The following is a 21212-nucleotide window of genomic DNA, read 5'->3' on the forward strand; positions in this document are numbered from 1 at the left end:
GGCACCCAGAGCCCCAGGACCCCTGCCACATGAGCACCTCCGATTGGTGTGGGAGTCTGCCGTGGAAATTCCCAGCCGTTTCCTACTGTCCTTTCTAGCCCTTCTGCCTCCCCGGCTCCTCTTCCTCCCAAGGACTTCGGTCAGCACCACCACCGGTTCCCCTGGCCACATGCCGTCCACAAGACGCTTTCTTCCGCCTGTCTCACTGGTCACAGATGACCCTCTGTCCAGGCCCAGAAGCGGAAAAACAGAGCAGAGAAGTGCCCATTGTCCTTCTGGGTGTAGGGAGGGTGAGCGCGGTGCAGGGCACACAGCGCCCTTTCTCTCCCCAGCCCTCCAATCGGGCTTCCTCTGCTCCAGCCGAGGGCATCAGGGACTCTCACAGGAATCTCTGGGCCTCCGCTGCTTACCACCGGCCTGCCCAGAGGAGAAGTCGCTGTCGGTTGATGCCTGGCTTCTTGTTAATTAAAGAGCTGGGTGCACCCTTCTCCAGCGAGGGCAGAGCTGACGGCTGAAGAGGTGTTCAGGGTCACGGGCTTGTCTCTGACCCTCGGCCCAGGTCCAGCAGCCTGTCCCTCGGCAGGCCGTCTGGCCCCGTCTCTCTTAGCCGCTCACTCTGTCTTTTACTCTGTCACTAGTTGTTTATTTGGCACAATTCACATGCCCCTCGGATTGGGTTTAGTGTGTAGAGGTTGGAGCCTGGGGAGGAAGTCACGTGAAAACATTAGAAGAGCCAGGATTTCCACACCCGAGTCCTCACCGAAGGGGGCAGACGCCAACGAGATGCCCTGTGGGCCCAGATCCGCGAGCCCAGCGCCGTCCCCGCCGACAGGGGGGCTGGCTTGGAGCTTGGGGTGCAGAGGAGAGGCGAGGCCTGGGGGGCTCGCTGGCCATGTGTGCTCAGCCACGGTGGCGCTGTGGGCGGCTGTGGAGGGGGTGCTGCTGAAGCCAGGTGGTCCGGAGCTCCGGGCCTGGGAAGCAGCAGGCACCCCGACGTCTGCTTTCTGTACACAGGTGGTTGGAGAGGGCTCAGCGGGGCCATGAGCATGCCTCGAGTCCATGCTGCGGCCCAAAGGGAGCCTCTGTCGGGCTCAGGGGCTCAGTGTGGGGGAGGAGGTGGCACCTCAGGAGGCATGTACTCCGCAGAGGCAGCTGAGCGGGGAAGCCAGCCCACTTAGGCAGGATGGCTCCTCCCAACCTGCTGCTCATACTGCCCAGAGAGACTGGTTGTGTTTTCCAAAAACCAAGGCAGGGGGACCTTGTGCCAGCCCATGCTCCACAGAGCTAGGAGACATCGGAGACACCTGCGCCGTACAGCCGTCCCAGATCAGCTTCGGGCCCTCGAGCGGGTGAGTTGGGAGGCTGGCCCCTGGGCGCGGCACCGGAGGGTGAAATAGAGGAGAAGGAGCAGTGTAGGAGCTCGTCTCTGGAAGGTAGGGCAGGCCGTTGTCACACACGCAGCACACGCATGCCGCGTGCCCGGGTGGACGGGAATCGCGCACTGCTCACGGTGAGCTCCCCGGAGCCAGGAGCCGCTGCAGAGACCCGTGGCCTTCTGAGGGGCCGCCCTGCTCCTCGGCACCCCTCCCTGCCTCCTCCCTGCAGGGCCCGGGCTGATCTAGACCCAGACTCCTTACCATCAGCCCCCGCCAGAGAACAGGCCAGTCCACCCGACCCAGCCGGAGTGCCACCCAGAGGCCGAGAGCCAGGGAACAGAGGGGCGCTGACACCCACCGCTGCCACTGGCCGCCCGGCCCCAAAGCAGTGTTCTTTACAGCAATTCCTGGTGCCAGGTGGTTTCCAGGGCAATGCACATCCCTGGGATGTGGGAACAGCCCAGCCTGTTCCTCCTGGGAAGAACACCATCCGCTGGCGGCCTGGCACTCAAGCCCCTTTCCCATCACAGGGGCCTGGGGAGACAGGCGGTTGGCCGGCACTCCGCCTGCACCTACTCTGCGTATAAGAAAGTGCTATTTCCTCCAGTTTTGGCTATAGTTAAAAATGACTCTGAGTCCATTTCCAATTGGTGCCATTTATGGGTCTGTATTCTTAATGCTCAGAACAGCTTTGCTGGTGCTGAAATACTACCTAACCGGGAGCCTGGCTTCGGGTTTTTTCCACGATTTCCCCACAAATTAAAATCAGGGCCATGCCCTTGAGGCCAGCGCGGCTCATGCTGCCCTCTGCTGGCGAGTGCGGAGCACTGCGTGCTCGGGCCCACAGGCAAAGAAAACACTTGGGACATGAAGCGCTTGACAGACGTGTAAACACGTCTTAAATCACACCACAGCTAATAAAAGCAGGTCAGAGCACAGAGGCGCTTCCAAGAGCATTCTGAACACATGTGAGGTTATCCAGTGGTGGCACACCTGCAATCAACCTTTGCTAGTTAAAGAGTAGAAGTGCGTTGTTATCTCCTGTGGCGCCCGCCCTGATATGAAGCGGGTCCATGGTGACCTGCCCGTAATTCAACGCGCAGACCCCAGTTTGCACCTGCAGTGGGGGAAGCCGCACATTTTCCCAAAATTATAAACATTTATGTAGTGTTTTGAGTAGTGCTGGCTGGTATGGACGGGTAAAGATGTCAATATAAGAATTTGTTTCTAGGAAAATCTGTGACTGAGGCAATGTAGATTGGAAAGAGAAAATAAGCACTACGATCTCTGCTGCAACGGAAGTTTCTAGAACTCTCAAATGAAGTGACATGGATATTACAGGGTTGTTTTTTTTGAGGGGGATTGAACCCAGGGGTGCTCTACCTCGAAGCTATACCTCCAACCCTATTTAATTAAATTAATTAATTTATTTATTGGTAATACTGGGGTTCCTGGAAACCCTTCTACCTCTGGGCTACACTCCAAGATCTATTTTATACTTTTTTATTTGGAAACAGAGTCTCTTAAGCCAGCGTGGCTGGCTTTGAACCTGCACAATCCTTCTGTCTCCGCCTCCCAAGCGTGGGGATTACAAGTGTATGCCACCATGCCCGGCTATTTTCTTTTCTTTTTTTAAAAATTTTGAAACAGGGTCTCACTAAGTTGTGGAGGACCTTGCTAAGTTGCTGAGGATGGCTGTGAACCTGGGGTCCTCCTGTCTCAGCCACCACGCCCGGCTTAGTTATAGGCCTTAAATGGCCCTGGAACCCCAGGCTAAAGCGCCTCCTGTGTGTGGGGTCCTCAGAACACTGGGAGTGGATCCACCATGTGATCTGCTCTACCCACCCTGGCTATCTTTCCAAAGGGGCTGGAATCAGAATCATATAGCGACACAAGCTCATTCATGCTCATAGCAGCACAATCCACAGTAGCGAAATGATAGGACCAACCCAGGTGTCCTTCAACAGGCGAGTGGATCACAAAGTTATGGCTACACACAGTGGACTGCTGTTCAATAGTAAGGAGAAACAAATATGCCATTTGCAGGAGAGGGGGAGGGCCTGGAGAGCAGTCTGTAAGTGAGCGGCGCCAGTCTTAGAAAGCGAAGGCATCGACGCTCTCTCGTGTGCAGAGGTTAGAGGGACTCCAGCTAATGGAGGAGAAACTCCAGAGGAGCCAGGGAGGTGGTCAGGGGAGGGCGATGGAGAGAGGGCCGGTGAAGGAATCACTTAGCTGCTCTACCAAGGCCAAGCTCAATACCCTGCGCGGGGGAGGAGCCGGGAAAGCCTACATTATGGTGTGAGGCTATACTTCATCAATAAAAGTATAAAAATAAGAAAACAGCCGGGCGTGGTGGCGCACGCTTGTAATCCCCGCGCTTGGGAGGAAGAGACAGGAGGATCGCGCAGGTTCGAAGCCAGCCGCGCTGGCTTAAGAGACCCTGTTTCCAAATAAAATATAAAATAGGTCTGAGCGTGTAGCCCGGAGGTAGAAGACCCCTGGGTTCCATCCCCAGTACCACCAAAAAAAGAAAAACAAAACAAAACAAACAACAACAACAACAAAAACCAGGTCTAGGGGTGTAGCCTGGAGGTAGAATGCCCCCCAATCAATTCCCAGTTCCTCCCCCCCTTCCCCCCAAGAGAGAACTAGATGTTTCTTCCCAGGACCTTTGGGGGCGGGGGTGGAGGAGAGGAGGGCATGCTGATAGTTTGGCGCGCCCTCTAGTGGACGCAGTTTAGTATTCACAGAGACCAGAGGCCTGAGAAACCAGGACAGGCAGGGGTCACAGGGTGTGTGCCAACACTGCGGAGGTCAGTGGTTGTGCTCACAGTGTGAGTGTGTGTTTCGGGGCAGTGGAATCTGGTATTTGCACAACTCAGCGCTCTCTCCAAAGCACCTCCCAGAAGGCTCCATCACGAAGGCCCCGCTGCGTAGACGTGAGGATCCTGGTTCAAATCAACTGCAGTTGATGGGGTGTTTTCCACGGAATCTGCCCTGGCGCTTCTTAAAACTTCTCTGGGCCTCAGTCTCCACCCTTGTAGAGTGAGCAGAGGGGGCTGAGGGCGACCTCTGGCTGGGGTGGGTCCTCCCTTGGTCCTTACTCCCGTCCACCTCACCCTCTGGAGCCCAGAGCGCACGGCCACCTCACACCTGCAGGGACCCCCGCCTGCTGGCGAACGCACCTTACGAGAGCCTGCGTCCACTTCCACCTCGGCTTACTGCAGCCGCTCTTCTGGTGAGTGAGCGCGCTGCTTGGCCCTGCTGTGGTGATCTTTCAGCCCCCAGCCTTTCAGATGGAATCCTCCTTGGCACCGTTTGTCTGTGCCCTGGTTCCCGCTTTCTGGACTCTGCTTGGAGCCAGGCGGCTTCTCACTTGCTCCTTTGTGACAGCCTTTGTGTCTGAGATGGATCACTCAGGATTGAACCAAGAGCCGATTGGGGCTTAACCCAAAAGCATCTACTCCAACTGGCACTTTACTAATGGGGAATCAAGATTCAGGGGGCTGAAGAGACTCTCGACAGAGCACGCAGCTCCCACAACAGCTTAGCAAACAGGGAACCCGGCCTGGGCCTCTGCACCGGCTCAGCCTCCTGCCTCAGGGAGTCATGGAAGGTGTCCCATCAGCTGCAGTCAGCACACAGCCCCATCTGGAGGCGGAAACCTGTCAGTAGAGATGGTTTCAGTCTGAAAAACACAGAAGAGATAGACAGATCTCTAGACACATGCAACCTACCTAGACTGAACCAAAAGGGCATAGAGAACCTAAACCGACCAAGAACAAGCAAAGGAGATGAAAACAGCAGGAAGAAGCTGCCATCCAAGAAAAGCCCAGGGCCAGGGGGATCCCCGCTGAGCTCTACAAAACCTGTACAGAACTGTCTAAGCCTTCGCAAATCACTCTATGAGACGGATCATTCTAAGCTCCTTCTATGAAACAAATATCATCTGAATTCCAAAAATTGAATAAAGATGTCCCAAGAAAGGAAAATTACAGATCAATATCCTTGATGAACAAAGATGCAGAAATTCTAAACAAAATCCTAGTGATACTCATTCAAAACATTATCCAGAGATTTATACATGACCAAGGCGAGTTCATCCCAGGGATGCAAAGCTGATTCAGCATATACAAATCAATACATGCCATTCACTACAGAAATAGAGCTAAGGACAAAAATCACATGATCACCTCAATAAGTGCTGAAAAAACGCGACAAAATCCAACACCCATTCATGTTAAAAACACTGCAGAAAGTCAAAATAGAAGGAACTTACCTCAACATTATAAAGGAAATATACAATAAACCCAAAGTCAACTTCTGAATGGGAAAAACTTTGAGAGTTCCTTTTAAGATCAGGAGCATGACAAGTATGCCCCCATCACCACTCCTTTTCAATATAGCACTTGATACTCTAGCCAGAACAAGACAAGAGAAGGATATCAAAGGATACAAATAGGAAAAGAAGACCTGGCATTATCTCTATTTGAAGATGACATGATCTTGTACTTAGAAGACTCCCCAAAAACCTCAACCAAAAGACTTCTAGAGCTCATTAACAAATTCAGCAGAGTAGTGGGATACAAAATTAATCTACAAAAATCAGTAGCTTTTCTATAAACCAACCATGAATCCACTGAGAAAGAAATTCAGAAAACAATTCCATTCACAATAACCCCCAAACACAACACAGTCCCTGACTTCAAATTATACTATGGAGCTATAGCAATAAAAACAGCATGGTAATAGCACAAAATCAACACATAGACCAATGGAATGGAATAGAAGATACAGAAACAAATCCACACACTTATAGCCAATTGATTTCTGACAAAGGTGCCCAAAACACACATTTGAGAAAATGGCCTTTTCAACAAATGGTGTTGGGAAACTGGTTATCCTTTTGTAGAAAAATGAAATTAAATCCCCACCTTTTACTTTGCACAAGAGTCAACTCAAGATGGACCAAAGACCTGGCTATTCGGTCAGAGACTTGACAGCACTAGAGGAAGGCATGGATCTGACGCTCCAGCACTGAGGCACGGGCAGAAACTTCCCCAGGAAGACTCTCAGAGCTCAGGAAATTAAACAAGAATTAATGAGTGAGATGGCATCGAACTGAAAAGCTTCTGTTCAGCAAAGAAAACCATCAAGAGTCCAAAGAGAAAGCCTACAGAAAGGGCGATCTGTGCCAGCCTTTGATAGAGGACTAATATACTTAGAATCTGCAAAGAACTTAAGACCTGACACTAAAGAATCAAATAGCCCGGTCAAGAAACGGATGACCCTCATGTCATGACTTAATTCTATCAACACTTCACCAAAGAAGAAACACAAATGGCCATAAATAGATGAAACATGTTCAACATCTTTAGCAACAGTAGACGCACATCAAAACTACATTGAAGCCGGGCGTGGTGGCGCACGCTTGTCATCCCCACGCTTGGGAGGTGGAGACAGGAGGATGGCTCAGGTTCGAAGCCAGACTCACTGGCTTAAGAGATTCTGTTTCCAAATAAAAATATAAAATAGGTCTGGGAGTGTAGCCTGGAGGTAGAAGGGTTTCCAGGAACCCAGTACCACCAAAACAAAAAACCAAACACAAAAAAATAAACAAACAAAAAAAAACTAAATTGAGATTCCATCTAACCCCAGTCTGAATGACAGTCACCAAGAAGTCAAACAATAAATGCTAGTGAGGATGTGGGGAAATAGGCGCTACTATACATTGTTGGTGGGATTGCAAATTGGTGCAGCAGTTATGGAAGTCAGTGTGGAGATTCCTCGGAACACTGGGAATGGATCTACCATGTGATCCAGCTATGCACCCCTGGCATTTGTGCTGCCCTTGTATCTAAGCCAGCCACCCTCGGGCCTCTGGTATTTAGGGGAGAGATCCTCCACCCAGGAGCTCAGACCCAGTCTGCAGCTCAGAGCTGCAAACGCAGCAGGAATCTGCATTGAGATCACATTACAAGCCGAGTTTCTCCAAAGGTAGAAACGTGCAGTCGCTGAGACAAACTCAAATGGTCTAAGTCTGACGCTTAGACCTCTATCACGCACTGGGTCTCCATGTTCTGTCTGGGCTTCCTGTCTGCTGAGAACACTTTCATCCCTGACGAGTCCAGAAAAAAGCCCCACTGCTCCACCATATGGGCTTCACATCGCCACGGACAGACCATGCGTCGGAGGAAGCTCGCGGTGGACGCAACGCGGGTGGTGCCGACGTGCTGGGTGCAGAGCTAAGATCTGGGTTGCCTGGGATACATTTTGATGTACAAAATATAAAAAACGTTGCGCTCCATTATGGAGATGCTGGGAGATGCCGTACACCAAGCAAGTCTCGGGCTGGGAAGAACATGTTTATCTTCACTGAGGTTTTGGCTGCATTGGGAGAGACGTATCACCTGATTCATTGGGCTCATTTCTTTAGGAAGCAGGTATTTGTGGGGCGTAGTTTGCATGGCAGTTGTAAGGTCCTGAGATCGCCAAGGCCAGCAAACTCCCAGTGTTCACAATCTGGTGGGCGGGCCAGTCACCCTGACAAGGAATGGCTGTGGATCCAGACAGGCTCCAGAGGACAGGGGCCTGGCTCTTTGGGGGAACTCAGGCAGGCGCAGCCCTCCTCACCTCAGGAGGCCGCCTCCATCCCAGCACAAGACTCTACCTTCTGAGGGTCGTGGCTGGACATTTGGGATTTCTTAGATTCAGCATTCTGGGAAAAAGGCTTCCTGTATCTCAAAGGAGCCACGGGACTCTGAGAGTGAGGGGCTAGGCAGCTTCAGGTCTGTTCAGGGGGATACCCCCGTGAGAGACGGGCTGGAGCCCTGATGACTGGGGTTCTGCTGGGGAGAGGTCAGGGCCTTACCGTGATTCCTTCTCATTCCTCTTGGGACATGGGAGCATTGGGTCGTGATTGGACCTCAAAGAAGAGAGCAGCTTGGGTTCCCTTGGGAGGATGCTGGTAAACAGAAGAGCACATCTCTTGTTATGTCTAGATGTTTTATCCCCCAGATTCACATGTTGAAATCCTAACGGGACGGTATCAGGAGGTGATGGGGTCGTGGGGGTGGGACCCTGTAAGTGGGATTGGCGCCTCCATCAAAGGCCCTCCGGAGCCCCCGGCCCCTGCTCCTCCCACCATGGAAGGGCACAGTGAGAAGATACCATCTGTGAGCCAGGAAGCAGGCCTTGGAGACCCTTGGTCTGCAGGGTCTTCATGCATCTCAATCTCAGGACCCTGAGCAATGACTGGCTCGTGTATCAGCGAATCATGCGATGGCCCTCCGTGATATCCTCCTGAAACCACTCAACTAACATTTACTCAGCTAAATGTCAGGTGCTCAGAACAACCCAGGCCTAGTGTGTGAGGTGGCCCTAAGATGCTATAAGGTGGGAGAGCGGCACACCGACCACGGAGGTGGAGAGCAGTCGATTTCCACTTATCTGCAGAAGTGTGGCCGGATGCCCTCCATGGCATCAGGAGGGGTGTATATGTTGGTTGGTTGGGACAAAAGTGACTTTGTCCAAGAAAGTACCCAGTCACAGAGCCTCGCACACCATCATTTGCTGGGAAGCTGTGCAGGGAAAACCTCCCAGTTACCCTGTGCTCACAGCTCAAGATGGCCACGGTCATGTCAGGCTGGACTCATCTGTTAGAACATTGGAGTGCTGAGGGCTTACGACAGGTGAACGCACGCCCCGGGTATCCAGAGGCTCCTGGATGAGGACCAGAAGTGGCCTTTCTTAGCTGTGTGCTTTCTGATATTTTGCTTTGCTGGTGTTTGGCCATGTTCCTGATAACCAGATGGGCGAATGTGGAGTCTAAGGCTCCAGGCACTTCTCCAGTACTATTTTCCCTAATTTCCCAGCACACTTAGAAGATGGTTGTATTCTGTGTGTTTTACAGATGGGGAAACGGCTGGGTGAGGCAGGAGGCTGGCCGAGGTTCTCCAAGTGTGGTCTGAACACAGCTCTCCAGCGCCTCGGGCCCCAGCCGTGCCCAGGAGGCGCCTTCACTTGGCAGTAACACCATGTCCGGCGAGTGTTATTTATATTTGGACACATGCTGTGCAGAGGGACGGATGGACAGACACCTGCAACTCTCTGTGCAGCCCAGAGGCAGCACACGTCGTGGCGAAGGCTATAAATAAGATCCAGCTTGCCGAGTAGGCAGGCTCCTTGCTTAGGTAGGCAGTGCCTGTTGAATCAGCCAGAGAGGAAGTCAAGTGCAAACTTGAGTAGCTCCTGAAATTCTCTCTCTCACACACACACACACACACACACACACACACACACACACACACACACACATGCTGCCAAGTTCCCTTGTCCATGGCTAACGGAGCCTTGGGTGGAGGTGCTCGGGTCGACAGGTGCTGAGCGCTCTCAGCACTGGGGTTAAAACGCACTTGGGGTTGGTTTCGTGCCAGGGAGCCGGCGGCAGGCAAGGACCAAGAGTGCGTCTGGGAATCCATTGCGTCTGAAGGCTGAGATGACGGGAGAGCCGGCCAGGGAGGGCCAACCCTGCCCTCTTTTCTGGTCAGCAGCTGAGGGCCCCGGGGGAGCAGGAGGAGCCCACTGGGGCTCGGGACGGACACTTTTTACTTTTGAATTGGATACCCCTTTGGAGCTGACAATTTTCTCTTGCGTCTGGGTGGATGATTTATGAAGCAGGTATCATCTGGAGAGGCCACCCTGTGTGCCTAAATATAGCACCTCCTCAGCCATAAATGGGCGGGCAGGACAGCCGGGCTGTGGAGCGAGGACCCGCCCCGCAGGCATCCCCCAGAGCGGGACCCACACCGGACCCACACCGGACCCACCCGGTCAGAGCTCTCCTCCTCGCTGCCTCCTCCCTCGGGGTAAGTGTGCTTCCCTTTCACCTCTTCTCAGTGGTGGCTTTGGAGAAGAAACCATAGTGCAGAAAGGGACGGAGAGAGGGTGGAGGGCCTTTCCAGCCACGGCATCCTAGGCGCCCTCTGCACAGGGGAGAACCAGCACCACGATCCCAGTGGCCTGCGCTCCTCGACTAGAGGCCAGCGGATGCTCTCGGCTGCCACAGTCTGGGCTAGCCTGACACCCCTCAGAGCAGGCCGGTCCCCCTTCTGCTGACCACAGCGACCCTCCGGCTGGCCCAGGCGGTCGGCACCGCCACTGCCACCGGGTCTCGGGTCTCAGAAGGAGAGTGAGGAGAGGGCAGATTGGAGAAAGGGCTGAGACAGAAAGTGGGACATTCTCTTAGGAAAAAAGAAGCTAGGCGGCTTGGCTCAGGCCCTGGGCAGGAGAGGAGCAGGATCCCAGCGGGACTTTTGTGTGTGCGCGTCTGACGTGCCGGTTTCTCCGAGATGTTTCTTTTCTCCTTGTGCCTGTCGAGGAGTTCAGATCCTGCAGACTTCCAGCTCAGCTTGGTGGTGCGACCGTGGCTGTGTCTAGGGCTGCACCTGCCAGGAAAGAGGGGGCCTTGGGCTGCACCCAGGGCAGAAAGAGGGCAGGAAGGTTGGAAGCCCTCGTGTCCCTGTCTCCCTGCCTCGAATTCCTTCCCTGCTAGCTGAAGCAAAGGCAGGAACTAAAAGCATGCGGAGTGAAGAGTTTAAAGGTGGCGTTTGATAAAGCAGGTCCCATGATGGAGCCTGTCTCGGCAGCCAAGGGCTTAGTCGCTGGGGTCCAGGCCAACCCACGTGCCAACACAGCCCTTCTCCCCCGGAGATGTGCGGCTCTGTGTGTTCTCGGACATTTTTAGCTGTGCAAAGAACAGACTGAGCAAGTGTAGGGGTAAAAGCAGGGCTGAGATCCTAGCAGTTGGGAGGCTAAGACAGGGAGGTTTGAGGGCAGCCTCAGTAACTTAGCGAGGCTCCCAGCGACGTAGTGAGACTCTGATTCCAAATTAAAAAAAAAAAAAAGGACTGGAGGTGTGGCTCAGAGGTAGAATGTCACCGAGTTCAACCTCTAGTACAAACAGAGGCAGTAAGGGGCAGGGTGCGGTGTGCTCTGGGGATGTCAGAGCACTGTGTTTGCAGGAACTCACACAGTGTTAGGGGCCTGCCCTTCTGTGCCCGTTCTTTCTAAAGTCAGCGGGACTGTGCAGGGGTAACTTTGTGGGATTTCACAGTTCAACAGCTGTGGACTGAGTTCTCCACTGGGGACAACACAGCAGCCCTGTGGTTGCTGGAGTGTCCGCAGGCCCAGCAGGCTGGGCTGGCCTAGTTTCTCTAATTCGACTTTGTTCAGGCATTAGGGCAGAAGAAGTCAGGCTACCTAGGAAACCGAAGAACATTGTAGCCCCAGGGCTGAGTCCCTGGCCGCTCCTGCCCGGCACTCGAAGGCTCCTAGAGGAGGGCTGTTTGAAAGTGGACACTGAGCCCTGTCCGGCTGACCATCATTAAGGATCACTTTGTACTCAGTCTTTATTTTGGGTGATAAGTGGTCATTCTGGTGGTAACTAGTTTGGATAAATCTCAGGGCAGAGTAATCCCCAGTGCGACTGAGCTGGAGAAAACCCACCTCAGGAGCCCAGCAGGGCTCAGCTGCTGGGGCCAGCTCCTCTTTCTGTCCTGTGGAATTGCTTTCCTTCATGACACTTTCATCTGTATAAACAATTCCTTTCTCTAAATGGGGGCAAATGCTTTGAACTTGAAACATCTTTGCAAATGAAAGGTGCACTTCGTGGCTCGGCATAGGAGTTCAGCGTTCTTCTCAGGAAGGGCTTTGGAAGAGGCGCGCCCCAGGCTTGCAGCTCCCACACCAGGACAGGCTCGGGTTCCAAGCTGGTGTCAAAATTCACAAACGTATCGGGAGCATTCTGGTGTGGCGTTGGAGCCAGGCCCAGCAGAGAGTGGCCGGGAGTGGGCAGAAGACTGGCTGGCGCCTGGGCTGTGCCAGGGACGCACCGGTGACCTGGGCGCTCATGCTCATCTGGTGGCAGTCGGTGCCCTTGCTAGCAAGGCTGCCTGTATTCTTTCAACACAGCCCTGGACATGCACACTGCCGGAGGCTGGGGAATATTGTGGCTACCTACTTGGTTTTCCAGGGAAGTCAGTGGAGGCTCCAGAGTGGTTGGGCTCGGGGGTCCCGTCCCTGGGAGTCAGAGCTTCTCAATACCACCAAAGCCTGTTCCTTGAGGAAAGGCTCTCCCTTGCCCTTTGGGTGTATGTTCATGGGTGTCACAACAGGTGCCCGAGATGAATTTTGTAGAAAGGAAAGTAGCTTTCTATGTAGAGAAAGGACGATGGCCTCAGTGCCTTTTCGCAGCATGACAAGTAGTATGGCCACTTCTTGAGGTCGTACGCATGTCTGGGACCCCAAGGATGCGGCCACTGAACCCGTGCTGAGCTCAATGGGAGATGCTTCCAGAAGGCCTCGTCTACCCAGTGTGGCTCGGGGCTCTGAAACAGGAGTCTGTTGGAGGAGCCAGTGGACCCCAGAGCGCACACACAGGGTCCTGCTACCATGTCTGATTGGACACAAGCTTGGGAGGGTCCAAGGCCAGGAGGGTGGAGGGCACCTTGGCCTGGGGTCAAGTGCACAAGTCCTTGAAGTCTGTGTTTCAGGACTCAGCCTTCAGGACACTTGAAGGCTGACTCAACATAAATGTAAACATAATGAAAACCCGTATAAGCTGACCACCGGCGAGTTGGCCCGTGCTTGACGTCCACGGTTTCTGCTGTAGAGGATGCACCTCCCTCAGGCTGAGCAGAGAAGAGGGTAGCCCAGGGTGTGCCCAGGGTATCCACATGTGGTGGATGGAGAATGGATGTGCCTGTGGGGACCTTGACAGCCCCCGACCTTGACAGCCCTGTGCGTGCGTCAGTGTCTCATGAGGAGGGCAGGGACAGAGTTGGGAATAAAGGTAGCCCAGCCTGTTTTGCTAGTGGTGGAGGTGCCTGGGGGTCGTTACAGTGAGAGTCCACAGCAGAGAGCGGCGCAGCATGGGAAATGTTCCCTAGCCGCACCTCTCCAGCCCCTACAGGGGCTTGTTTCCCACACGCTGAATGCTGAAGATGGCCAGCCCTTGGCCATCGCTCCACTCAGCGACGGATGGAGAGCTGGCTGCGTGGAGCACCGGGCGGGACATTCCCAGTTAGTTGGAAGCTCAGAGTCAATGGGATGGCAAGACTGAGCCCTCCATGGGAGCACGCATCTACACAGGCTGTGTGGGGCTCTCTCGAGGATAGCACCTCCTTCCTAGGATGCAGGCCATTTCTGGACTCTCCTCTTTTGCAAAGAACTGCAAACACACTTGAAGGCTGACTCAACATAAATGTAAACATAATGTAAGCTGACCACTGACTGGCAAGATGGCCCACGCTGGGACACCCATGGGTTCTGCTGGAGAGGATGCACCTGCCTCAGGCTGAGTGGTGCCGTGGCTTGACTTCAATTCCCAGCCACACAGGCGGCTCCAGGGGCAGCCGATGTGACCATGGCGGGACACTTTCCTTGGAGATGTCTCCATCAGCTCACTGGAGGGTGGCTGAAGCAGCGGAGGCCATTTCCCATGTTGGAGTGGTCAGCTCTCTCTAGGGACCTTTTCCTATCTACAGAATTCAGGCTCACAGCAGCATCGTGATAGAGGCCAGCGTGGATTCTGTCGTTTGCTGCTTTGTCCTCGCAGGGAGGTTTCATTGTGTAGATCAGCATGATGCTTCAGAGCTGGAGAGTTAGAAAGGAGCCCATGGGCATCCGAGGTGCCAGAGCTAGCGTGTGGACTCAGGGACAATGAGCCTGGGCACCTGGCCTGTGTATCATGGGCCTCTGGGCTTGGGGTGGTGGGGAGGGAGGTGGGTTTGTGCTGTGTGCCCCTCGATGCAGAGTCCTGTCATGTACCTATGACTGAATGTGTCTGACACACTGCAGAACCCACGCTGGGCCTGCCACAGATAGGAGGCGATTGGCTCATGTATGACTTTTTTTTTGTGGTACTGCAGATTGAACCCAAGGATAATGTACCTCCTAGCTACGACCCCTGCCCTTGTGAAATAGGGTCCGGCTAAGTTGTTGAGGCTGACCTGACCTCAAACCTGCCTATCTCAGCCTCCCAAATACTGGGAATACAGGCGTGTGCCACCATGCCCTGCTCATGGATTGACTTTGAAGAGGAGAGATTGAGCCGTGTTAGTGCCACAAAGTGCAAAGGGGCCAGAAACAGCCGCTTGCGACCTTTGGGCAGCTAGCCTTGCTTTTGTTTTTGGTGCTTAATGCTCTAGTTCTGAATCTAGGAAGTCAGAGTATAGAAGAAGTTGGTCAGGAGGTTAACTATGTAGCTGGGCAGGTTTTCTAGCATGCACTGCAATGGCTGGACAGCGAGGAGGGCAGGCCACTTCCTCCCGAGCAGCCTGGGGTTCCGGTTCCAGAGTCTATTCCTACTGCCCTGTCGGCGGTGGTCCTGGGGTGGTGTGCTGGGGCCTCACCCAAGAGCGCCATTTGCAAATCGGGGCAGATTTTTCTAATTTAGACATGGGGGCTCAGGCTTGGAATGTTCTTTTGAGCTTCACCCAGAAAATCCAGGATTCCAGAGACTTAGGAACACATCTCTACATGGCCTAAGAGACGGTTTTAGGACACCTACTACCTTGGGGTTGTCTTTATTCCTGGGGAATGCATAGAACAAGTTGACACTAATTCTGCAGTACTCCAAATTCCCAGAGACACGGCAGATCTCAATATTTTATTTGGGGTGAATTTCACCCAAATTTGCTCATCTCCCAGCATCCTGAGGCTTCGTTGCTGGGCTCAGTCCTCCCATCCCAGCCCACTACCCCTGCTCGTCTACCAGGAGCCTGTGGCTGGTGATGGAGGCCACCTGGAGGGGGTGGTGGGATGGATACCTCTGGAGCCCTGGGTGTCGTGTCCTTCCCACCGCGTGGCCTCTGGTCCTGCCCTTGCCCTCGGGCAGGACACCCTTACTTCCTGATCCTCTGCTTGCGGTTCTAACTCTCCATCCATGGCGGCCCCTCTCCAATGTCACCTGCGTCCTGGACCTCTCTGGCGCCCGCCCTTGTGTCCCGGGACTTCCTCTATCTCCCTGGCCTCTGGCTCACATCGTCCCTACTGGTGGTGTCCAAGGATTTGTTTACTTCTCTCGTCTGTGTTTTGATTATTTTTACCTTCCCTGCTGACGTTGCTCTTGACTTTGTGCTGCACACACTGGGTGTCCTGGAGATATCCTTGGCTTCGCAGTGCAACAAAACACACAGCCCCATCTCCCAGCCTTTGTGGAAGAAAAAAAGATGAAGTTAGGTTCCACTAGGTTCCTAGGCCTCCTGACTCCGACCCATGGTTCCCGCGACTCTGATCTTTCTCCCCCCCACCCCTTCCAATGGGTTTTATTAGAGTCGTTTCCCCTTTGGGAGGATGCCAATGTGGGTGCAGAAATCGCAGAGGCCCAGCTCCGTGAGAAAGGAGCGGGGTGCATTCTGGCTTTCGTTGCAGGAACGCACAAGATGTCCCTGGTGGCGTTGCCCTTCTACCAGAAGAGACACAGGCACTTTGACCAGTCCTACCGTCACATTCAGACCAGGTACCTCCTGGACGAGTATGCCGCAAAGAAGTGAGTTGACTCACATGGTCTAGACTCGCTGGGCTCTGGATGTGGGGCCCGGTGTTTAAAGTACGGAAGTCTCTCCCGTCTCCTGCTTTGCTCTTCCCCACGTAGCTCCTAGTAGGATCTGAAAGTTCACCCCAAATGGGGGGCAGCGAGACAGAGAGCCATGGGGAACGTTGGCCGGGCAGGAGTTCCTGGTGGCGAAAGACAGACGGGAAGGCAGTGAGGTTGACACACCTTTGCTGCGCTGGTAGTAGGTGCGCAGCAGGGGGTTACTCCCTACACAGGCAGCCGGTGCGGCCACCTCTTCTCATTTCTAAAGACGTCCTCTGGCAGTGGCTTGTGCCCAGCTGACGCTGTGTGTTTGGTGGCATAGCTGCAGTTTTAATGGGCCGATTAGAAGGCTGTGAGAAGGCAGGGACCCCTGGGCCTGGCACCTCGGCTGCTGGGCCTGGCACACGTCTCCAACACCCTATATTTAGAAATGCCCAGGGCGCGCCTTGGTTGCCATCCTCCTAACAAACAAAGCCAAACATTCGCAGTCCCTCCTGACAGCTTCAGGGAGTTTCGGATCCCTTGAGATATATATATATATCTCAGGCCAGGAAGGACTGTGTGTGAGGTGGCGCCTGGCAGGGAGGGAGGGCGTGTGCATGTGTGTCCGCTGTGTGGAGTATGGGGTGCAAACGTGGGGGGCAGTGACTGGCTAGGTGGGCATGGCCCAGCTGCAGGGGAGTTTGGGGAGAAGCCTGCCCATGAGGGTGTGTACAGAGGCAAGGACGCAGGTTTGGACTTGTGTACATGTTCTTGTGCTCGCGTATGTGAGAGTGTGTGTGTGCACACAGGTGTGTACCAGTGTGTGCATCTGTGTATATGCACACACTTATGGACACATGAGCATGTGCATAGGCATGTGTGAGTGTATGTGTGTGTGTTCACACACGTGTGAACATGTGTGTATGTGTGTACCTCTGGGCTTGCGTGCCTGCAGTTGTGTGCATGCATCTATTTGTCCATGTTTGCATATGCGCCCTGTGCATGCACGTGTGGGCGTGGGCGTTATGTGTCCAGTGGTGCACGAGTGTGCACCTGTGGAAGTGTGCTCTGTGTCCTCGTGCGCTGCAGGGATGGGTTGGGTGTGCGGGAAGGAAGCGATCTCGCGAGGATGAATCCCAGCTTTCCTAGCACAGCAGGCTGTTTTTGGTGTTCGTCAGGCGCACGTCCGCCCGGTCGTCTGCCCAGCGGTCCCTCGTGCAGCAGTCATCCGCGCAGAGATCGTCCAGCCAGAAAACGGGGACGGGGAGCACCACCTGCCGGCTCTGTGCCAAGCGGCTGAGCGCGTCGGATGAGGAGGAGCAGGAGAATGAAAACAGGTGACCAGCTGGGGCTCCCTGGGCTGCACCGGAGCCTCAGTGGCACGCCAGATCCCAGTGTGGGGAGCAGAGCGGGAAGCCGGGCTGGCTGTGCTGAGAGCGCCTGTCACTCTCGCCCTTTGAGGGTTAGCTCAGCTAGTCCTAAGCAGGACCAACGACTGAGGTTGGGTGTGTCTTGGGGTCGAGAGCCTCGGGGCCTTTCTGCTGACTGGAAGGCATGAGCCAAGCATGGAGAAAGGAGCGTTTCCCCTTAGAGCAGGGCGGAGGGCTGCTGATCCCAGCCAGGCCTCTCCTGAAGAGGAAGCCAGGTCTCAAACATTTGTCCCGGCGAAAGAGGGCTGACGGGGTCCTATGAATCTGTGTGCGTATCACCTGGGACTAATTTTAGGACTGACGTTTTGCAAACCCATCTCTGCCGTGGCCCTTTGCCCTCCGCTGACTCCGCTGAACTGTAAAGCATGAGACTGCTTCTTATCTGTCTCTGCAAAAGGCTTGAATTCAGTCTCAGATCTGCTCAGAAACAGGCTGTGGTGGTCTCTGTAGGCTGCGCGTGGAGGAGACTCACACCTGGCTCAGCTTTACCGGGCCAGGTGAGAACCCACCGCAGAACCTCTAGTCCAGCAGCCCGTAACCCTTGAGTCTCAGACCCGGGAAAACAGCCAAGCCCGTAATTAGTTTCATCAACTGGATGGGTCACGTGCTGTATCGCTGCTCGCACCATCTTTGTTGAGCACTTACTACACGCGAGTTTCTTGCACATAAAGGAATGTGAGCGGGCCCTCTGTGATGGAACACCACGTGAACCTCCTGGCTGCGTGGCAGGTGCTTGTGCATGGGGTGTGCACCAACCCTGACATGTGGCACCCCTGCCAGTGCTGGACATGGCCAGTGTGAGCATGGCCTTCGCCATGGGGTTCGCTACAGCCTGGCTAATTGGTACCGTGTGCCCATGGTCCAAAAGGCGGAGTGCGTCTCCCACGCTGCTTATTAGTAACCCACACGGTCTTCATGACTACCTGTGTGTTGTTAGCACTCACCAAAACACACCCTTAAAAGAAAGAGGTAAAAATAAGAGGAGATGGCATTTTTTTTTTCTTTCTTTTTTTTTTTATTACTGGGGATGGAACCCAGGGGCATTCTATCTCTGAGCTACACCCCCAGCCCGATTTTTAAATTCTTTATTTTAAAACAGGGGCTCACTGAGTTGCAAAGGGCCTCACTAAGTAGCCGAGGCTCTCTGTGAACGGCAATCCTCCTGTCTCAGCCTCTGAATGCTGGGATTACAGCATGCGCCCCACGCCCGGCTGGAGATCGCATTTCTATTGTAATCCTCTTGCCCCCACTTGGGGACACACTGGGAGGCCGTGTAGTCTTGTCACTCATCCTGGGACTAGAGACTTCTTCTTCCTCCCCGCAGGTACCAGTCCCAGGCGGCCTCCTACGGCGAGGCCAAGAGGCAGCGCTTTCTCAGCGAGCTGGCCCAGCTGGAGGAGGACATGCACCTGGCCCGATCCCAGGCCCGCCACAAGCTGGACAAATACTCCCTGCAGACGACGGTAGGAGAAGTGCGGAGTCTCTGAGCTGTGTGGGCAGACGCAGTGTGTCCACATGCAGGCGGCTGAGGCCTGGCGGCCCAGGCCAAGCTCGCCACCCCATGACCCTCCCCCCCAGGCTTCCCTGCAGCAGGTGGAGGACAACCTGGCATGGGGCAGACATGTGGCTGAGGAGCGGATGAGCCGGGCCCCGGAGATCCTGGTGCGGCTGAGGTCCCACACCATCTGGGAGCGGATGTCTGTGAGACTGTGCTTCACCGTGCAAGGATTCCCCACGCCCGTGGTGCAATGGTAGGGCTCTGCCTTGGGGCTCAAGGCCCTCCGTGTCTCCTTCCACAAAGAAGAAGGGAAGGAAACGCAGGACTGCGCCAGGTCTGCAGACCACCGCACTTGGGAACGTACACAGGAAATGTGTCCCAAACCCAGGAAGTGTCAGTTAGTGATTGCTGGTGTCCATCTTAATGATTGGTCCAGATGAGTTTTCAGGGTGTTCAGAGTCAGTTTTCTAACACAACCTGTTTGTCCCACGGCCCGTCCAGCTTGCGCCCGCATCGTGGTGGGTTTTGCGCAGAGCCCTGGAGCCTGCTTTTCATTAGGCTATACTCATGACGGCAAGCTCTGGAATAACTGCAGAATTGAATCTCTATGCCCCACAGACCCTGCTGGGCCGACACCTGTCTCTGAAGCCAAGTGTCTGTGTGCACAGTCACTCGTGGCCTGGGCCGGACTCCCAGCAGTAGAACACATCTCCGCCCGAGCTGTCGGGAGGCTCGCCCACATCGGACAGGGCTGTGGGTGGCCAGGTCTGCTGTCCTGATGGAGGGTGACCAGGGCTCAGTGCTGAGGGCCCTGGCACAGGTTCTCTGTGCTCGAGTTATATCACAGAAGATGGGCCAGTCTGGGATCTACCAGCACCAGCTCTGATTCTCAAATGCAGTGGTAACTTCGGAATCCCCAGCAAGGTCTGAGCAGGTGTTTGGAGGCCGCTTAACATAGGTCCAGGGTCACCCTAGCTCAGTTGGGGCAAGTGTGGCCCCTTCTAGAAGGCCGAAGATGGAAGCTCCTGCAGGCCCCGGTCCCCTCCGTGCTGTGGAGAAGGCGGAGCATTCTCAGAGCAGAAAGCAGGCTGGTGCAAAACCGCAGAAATAAGTAGGCCCTTGAGCTAAAACAGGTGTTTCCTCGTGCAGGTACAAAGATGGCAGTCTGATCTGCCAGGCGGGTGAGCCGGGGAAGTACCGGATTGAGAGCAAGTACGGAGTGCACACTCTGGAGATAAACAGGTGAGGACGAGGGTGGCCCTGTGAGCTGGGCCGCAGCCCGCCATCGCCGTCCAAACCCAGGGCAAAGCAGAACCGGAGCTGCAAAACATGTGCGCCCTCTGGGTTCTCTAGAGGGCGTGAGGAGCTGATTTAATTCTGGGAGCGAAGAGAATAACTAGTGTAAGAAACTTAATGGAGACTAGACTTCTGGCCGCGCTGAAGTGCAGAAGGTCCCACTGTGGTCCCACTGTGGTGCACGCGGCCCCGCCATCTCCCTGCCCAGCTTGAGCTATGCCCTTAAGCTCAGGGCCCTCGAAGAAGTGCCCCGTCCGTGTGGTTTCTTATAAAACATGGAAAAATAATGGTGGAAATAAAGATGAATAGAAGAATTAAAATCGTGCCATGTCCCATATCCATTATCAGGATTTTGGCATATATCTAGGATTTTCCCTACTGTAACACAACACACAGATAGGCAGGCATACATACACACAGAAACAAACACACAGGCACAGACATAAACACAGCCCCACAGATACAGGCACAGGAACACGAGTGCACACACGATCACGCGCGCTGTAGGCCCACAGCAGGCGTGGCTGTCCTTTTTGGCTCTGTACACAATCTTTATTGTTTTTATTTATCTGTTTACTTTTTGTGTGGTACTGGGGATTGAACCCACGGGCATTCTATATTTGAGGGAAACCCCCAGCCGTTTTTTAGTTTTTGCTTTGAAACAGCATCTTGCTAAGCTTCTGAGGCTGGCTTTGAACCTGTGATCCTCCTGTCTTAGCCTCCCAAGTACTGGGATTGCAGTTGTGTGCCACCACACCCAGCCCACTCCTTGTTACACAGAGGACAACATCATGCAACCCACTTTTCCCACCCAGGGCCCACCAGGACACGTTCCCGTAGCTCTGCGGTTAAGCCTGGACACTGACTCTCGTGTGCTGGCGCCGAGGGGAAGGCCTGGGCCTGGCCTTCCAGCTCCCGTGGCCTGAGGAGTTCTTAGCGCTTTCTAAGAGACATACAAATTTACATCCCCATTTTCCCTGGAGTCTGTGAGAATCTAGTAGGCCGCACGTCACAGGTATTTCTGCGTCTTC

General features: G+C 54.3%; 1 protein-coding gene across 1 annotated transcript in view; it reads left to right on the forward strand.

Moving 5' to 3' along the window:
* Positions 1–15820: 15820 nt before the first annotated feature.
* The window catches only part of MYOM2 (myomesin 2), a gene marked incomplete at both ends in the record, with an annotated part of 62011 nt that continues 56619 nt past the window's right edge, over positions 15821–21212 (forward strand). Inside the window, 5 exons of the mRNA XM_080710777.1 lie at positions 15821–15927; positions 17136–17294; positions 18712–18850; positions 18981–19138; positions 20035–20127. Coding sequence (XP_080566903.1) covers positions 15821–15927; positions 17136–17294; positions 18712–18850; positions 18981–19138; positions 20035–20127 — 656 coding nt within the window. The remainder of the gene's footprint in view (positions 15928–17135; positions 17295–18711; positions 18851–18980; positions 19139–20034; positions 20128–21212) is intronic.

Source organism: Muscardinus avellanarius (assembly GCF_963383645.1).
Source record: "Muscardinus avellanarius genome assembly, chromosome: 14".
Lineage (NCBI taxonomy): Eukaryota > Metazoa > Chordata > Mammalia > Rodentia > Gliridae > Muscardinus > Muscardinus avellanarius.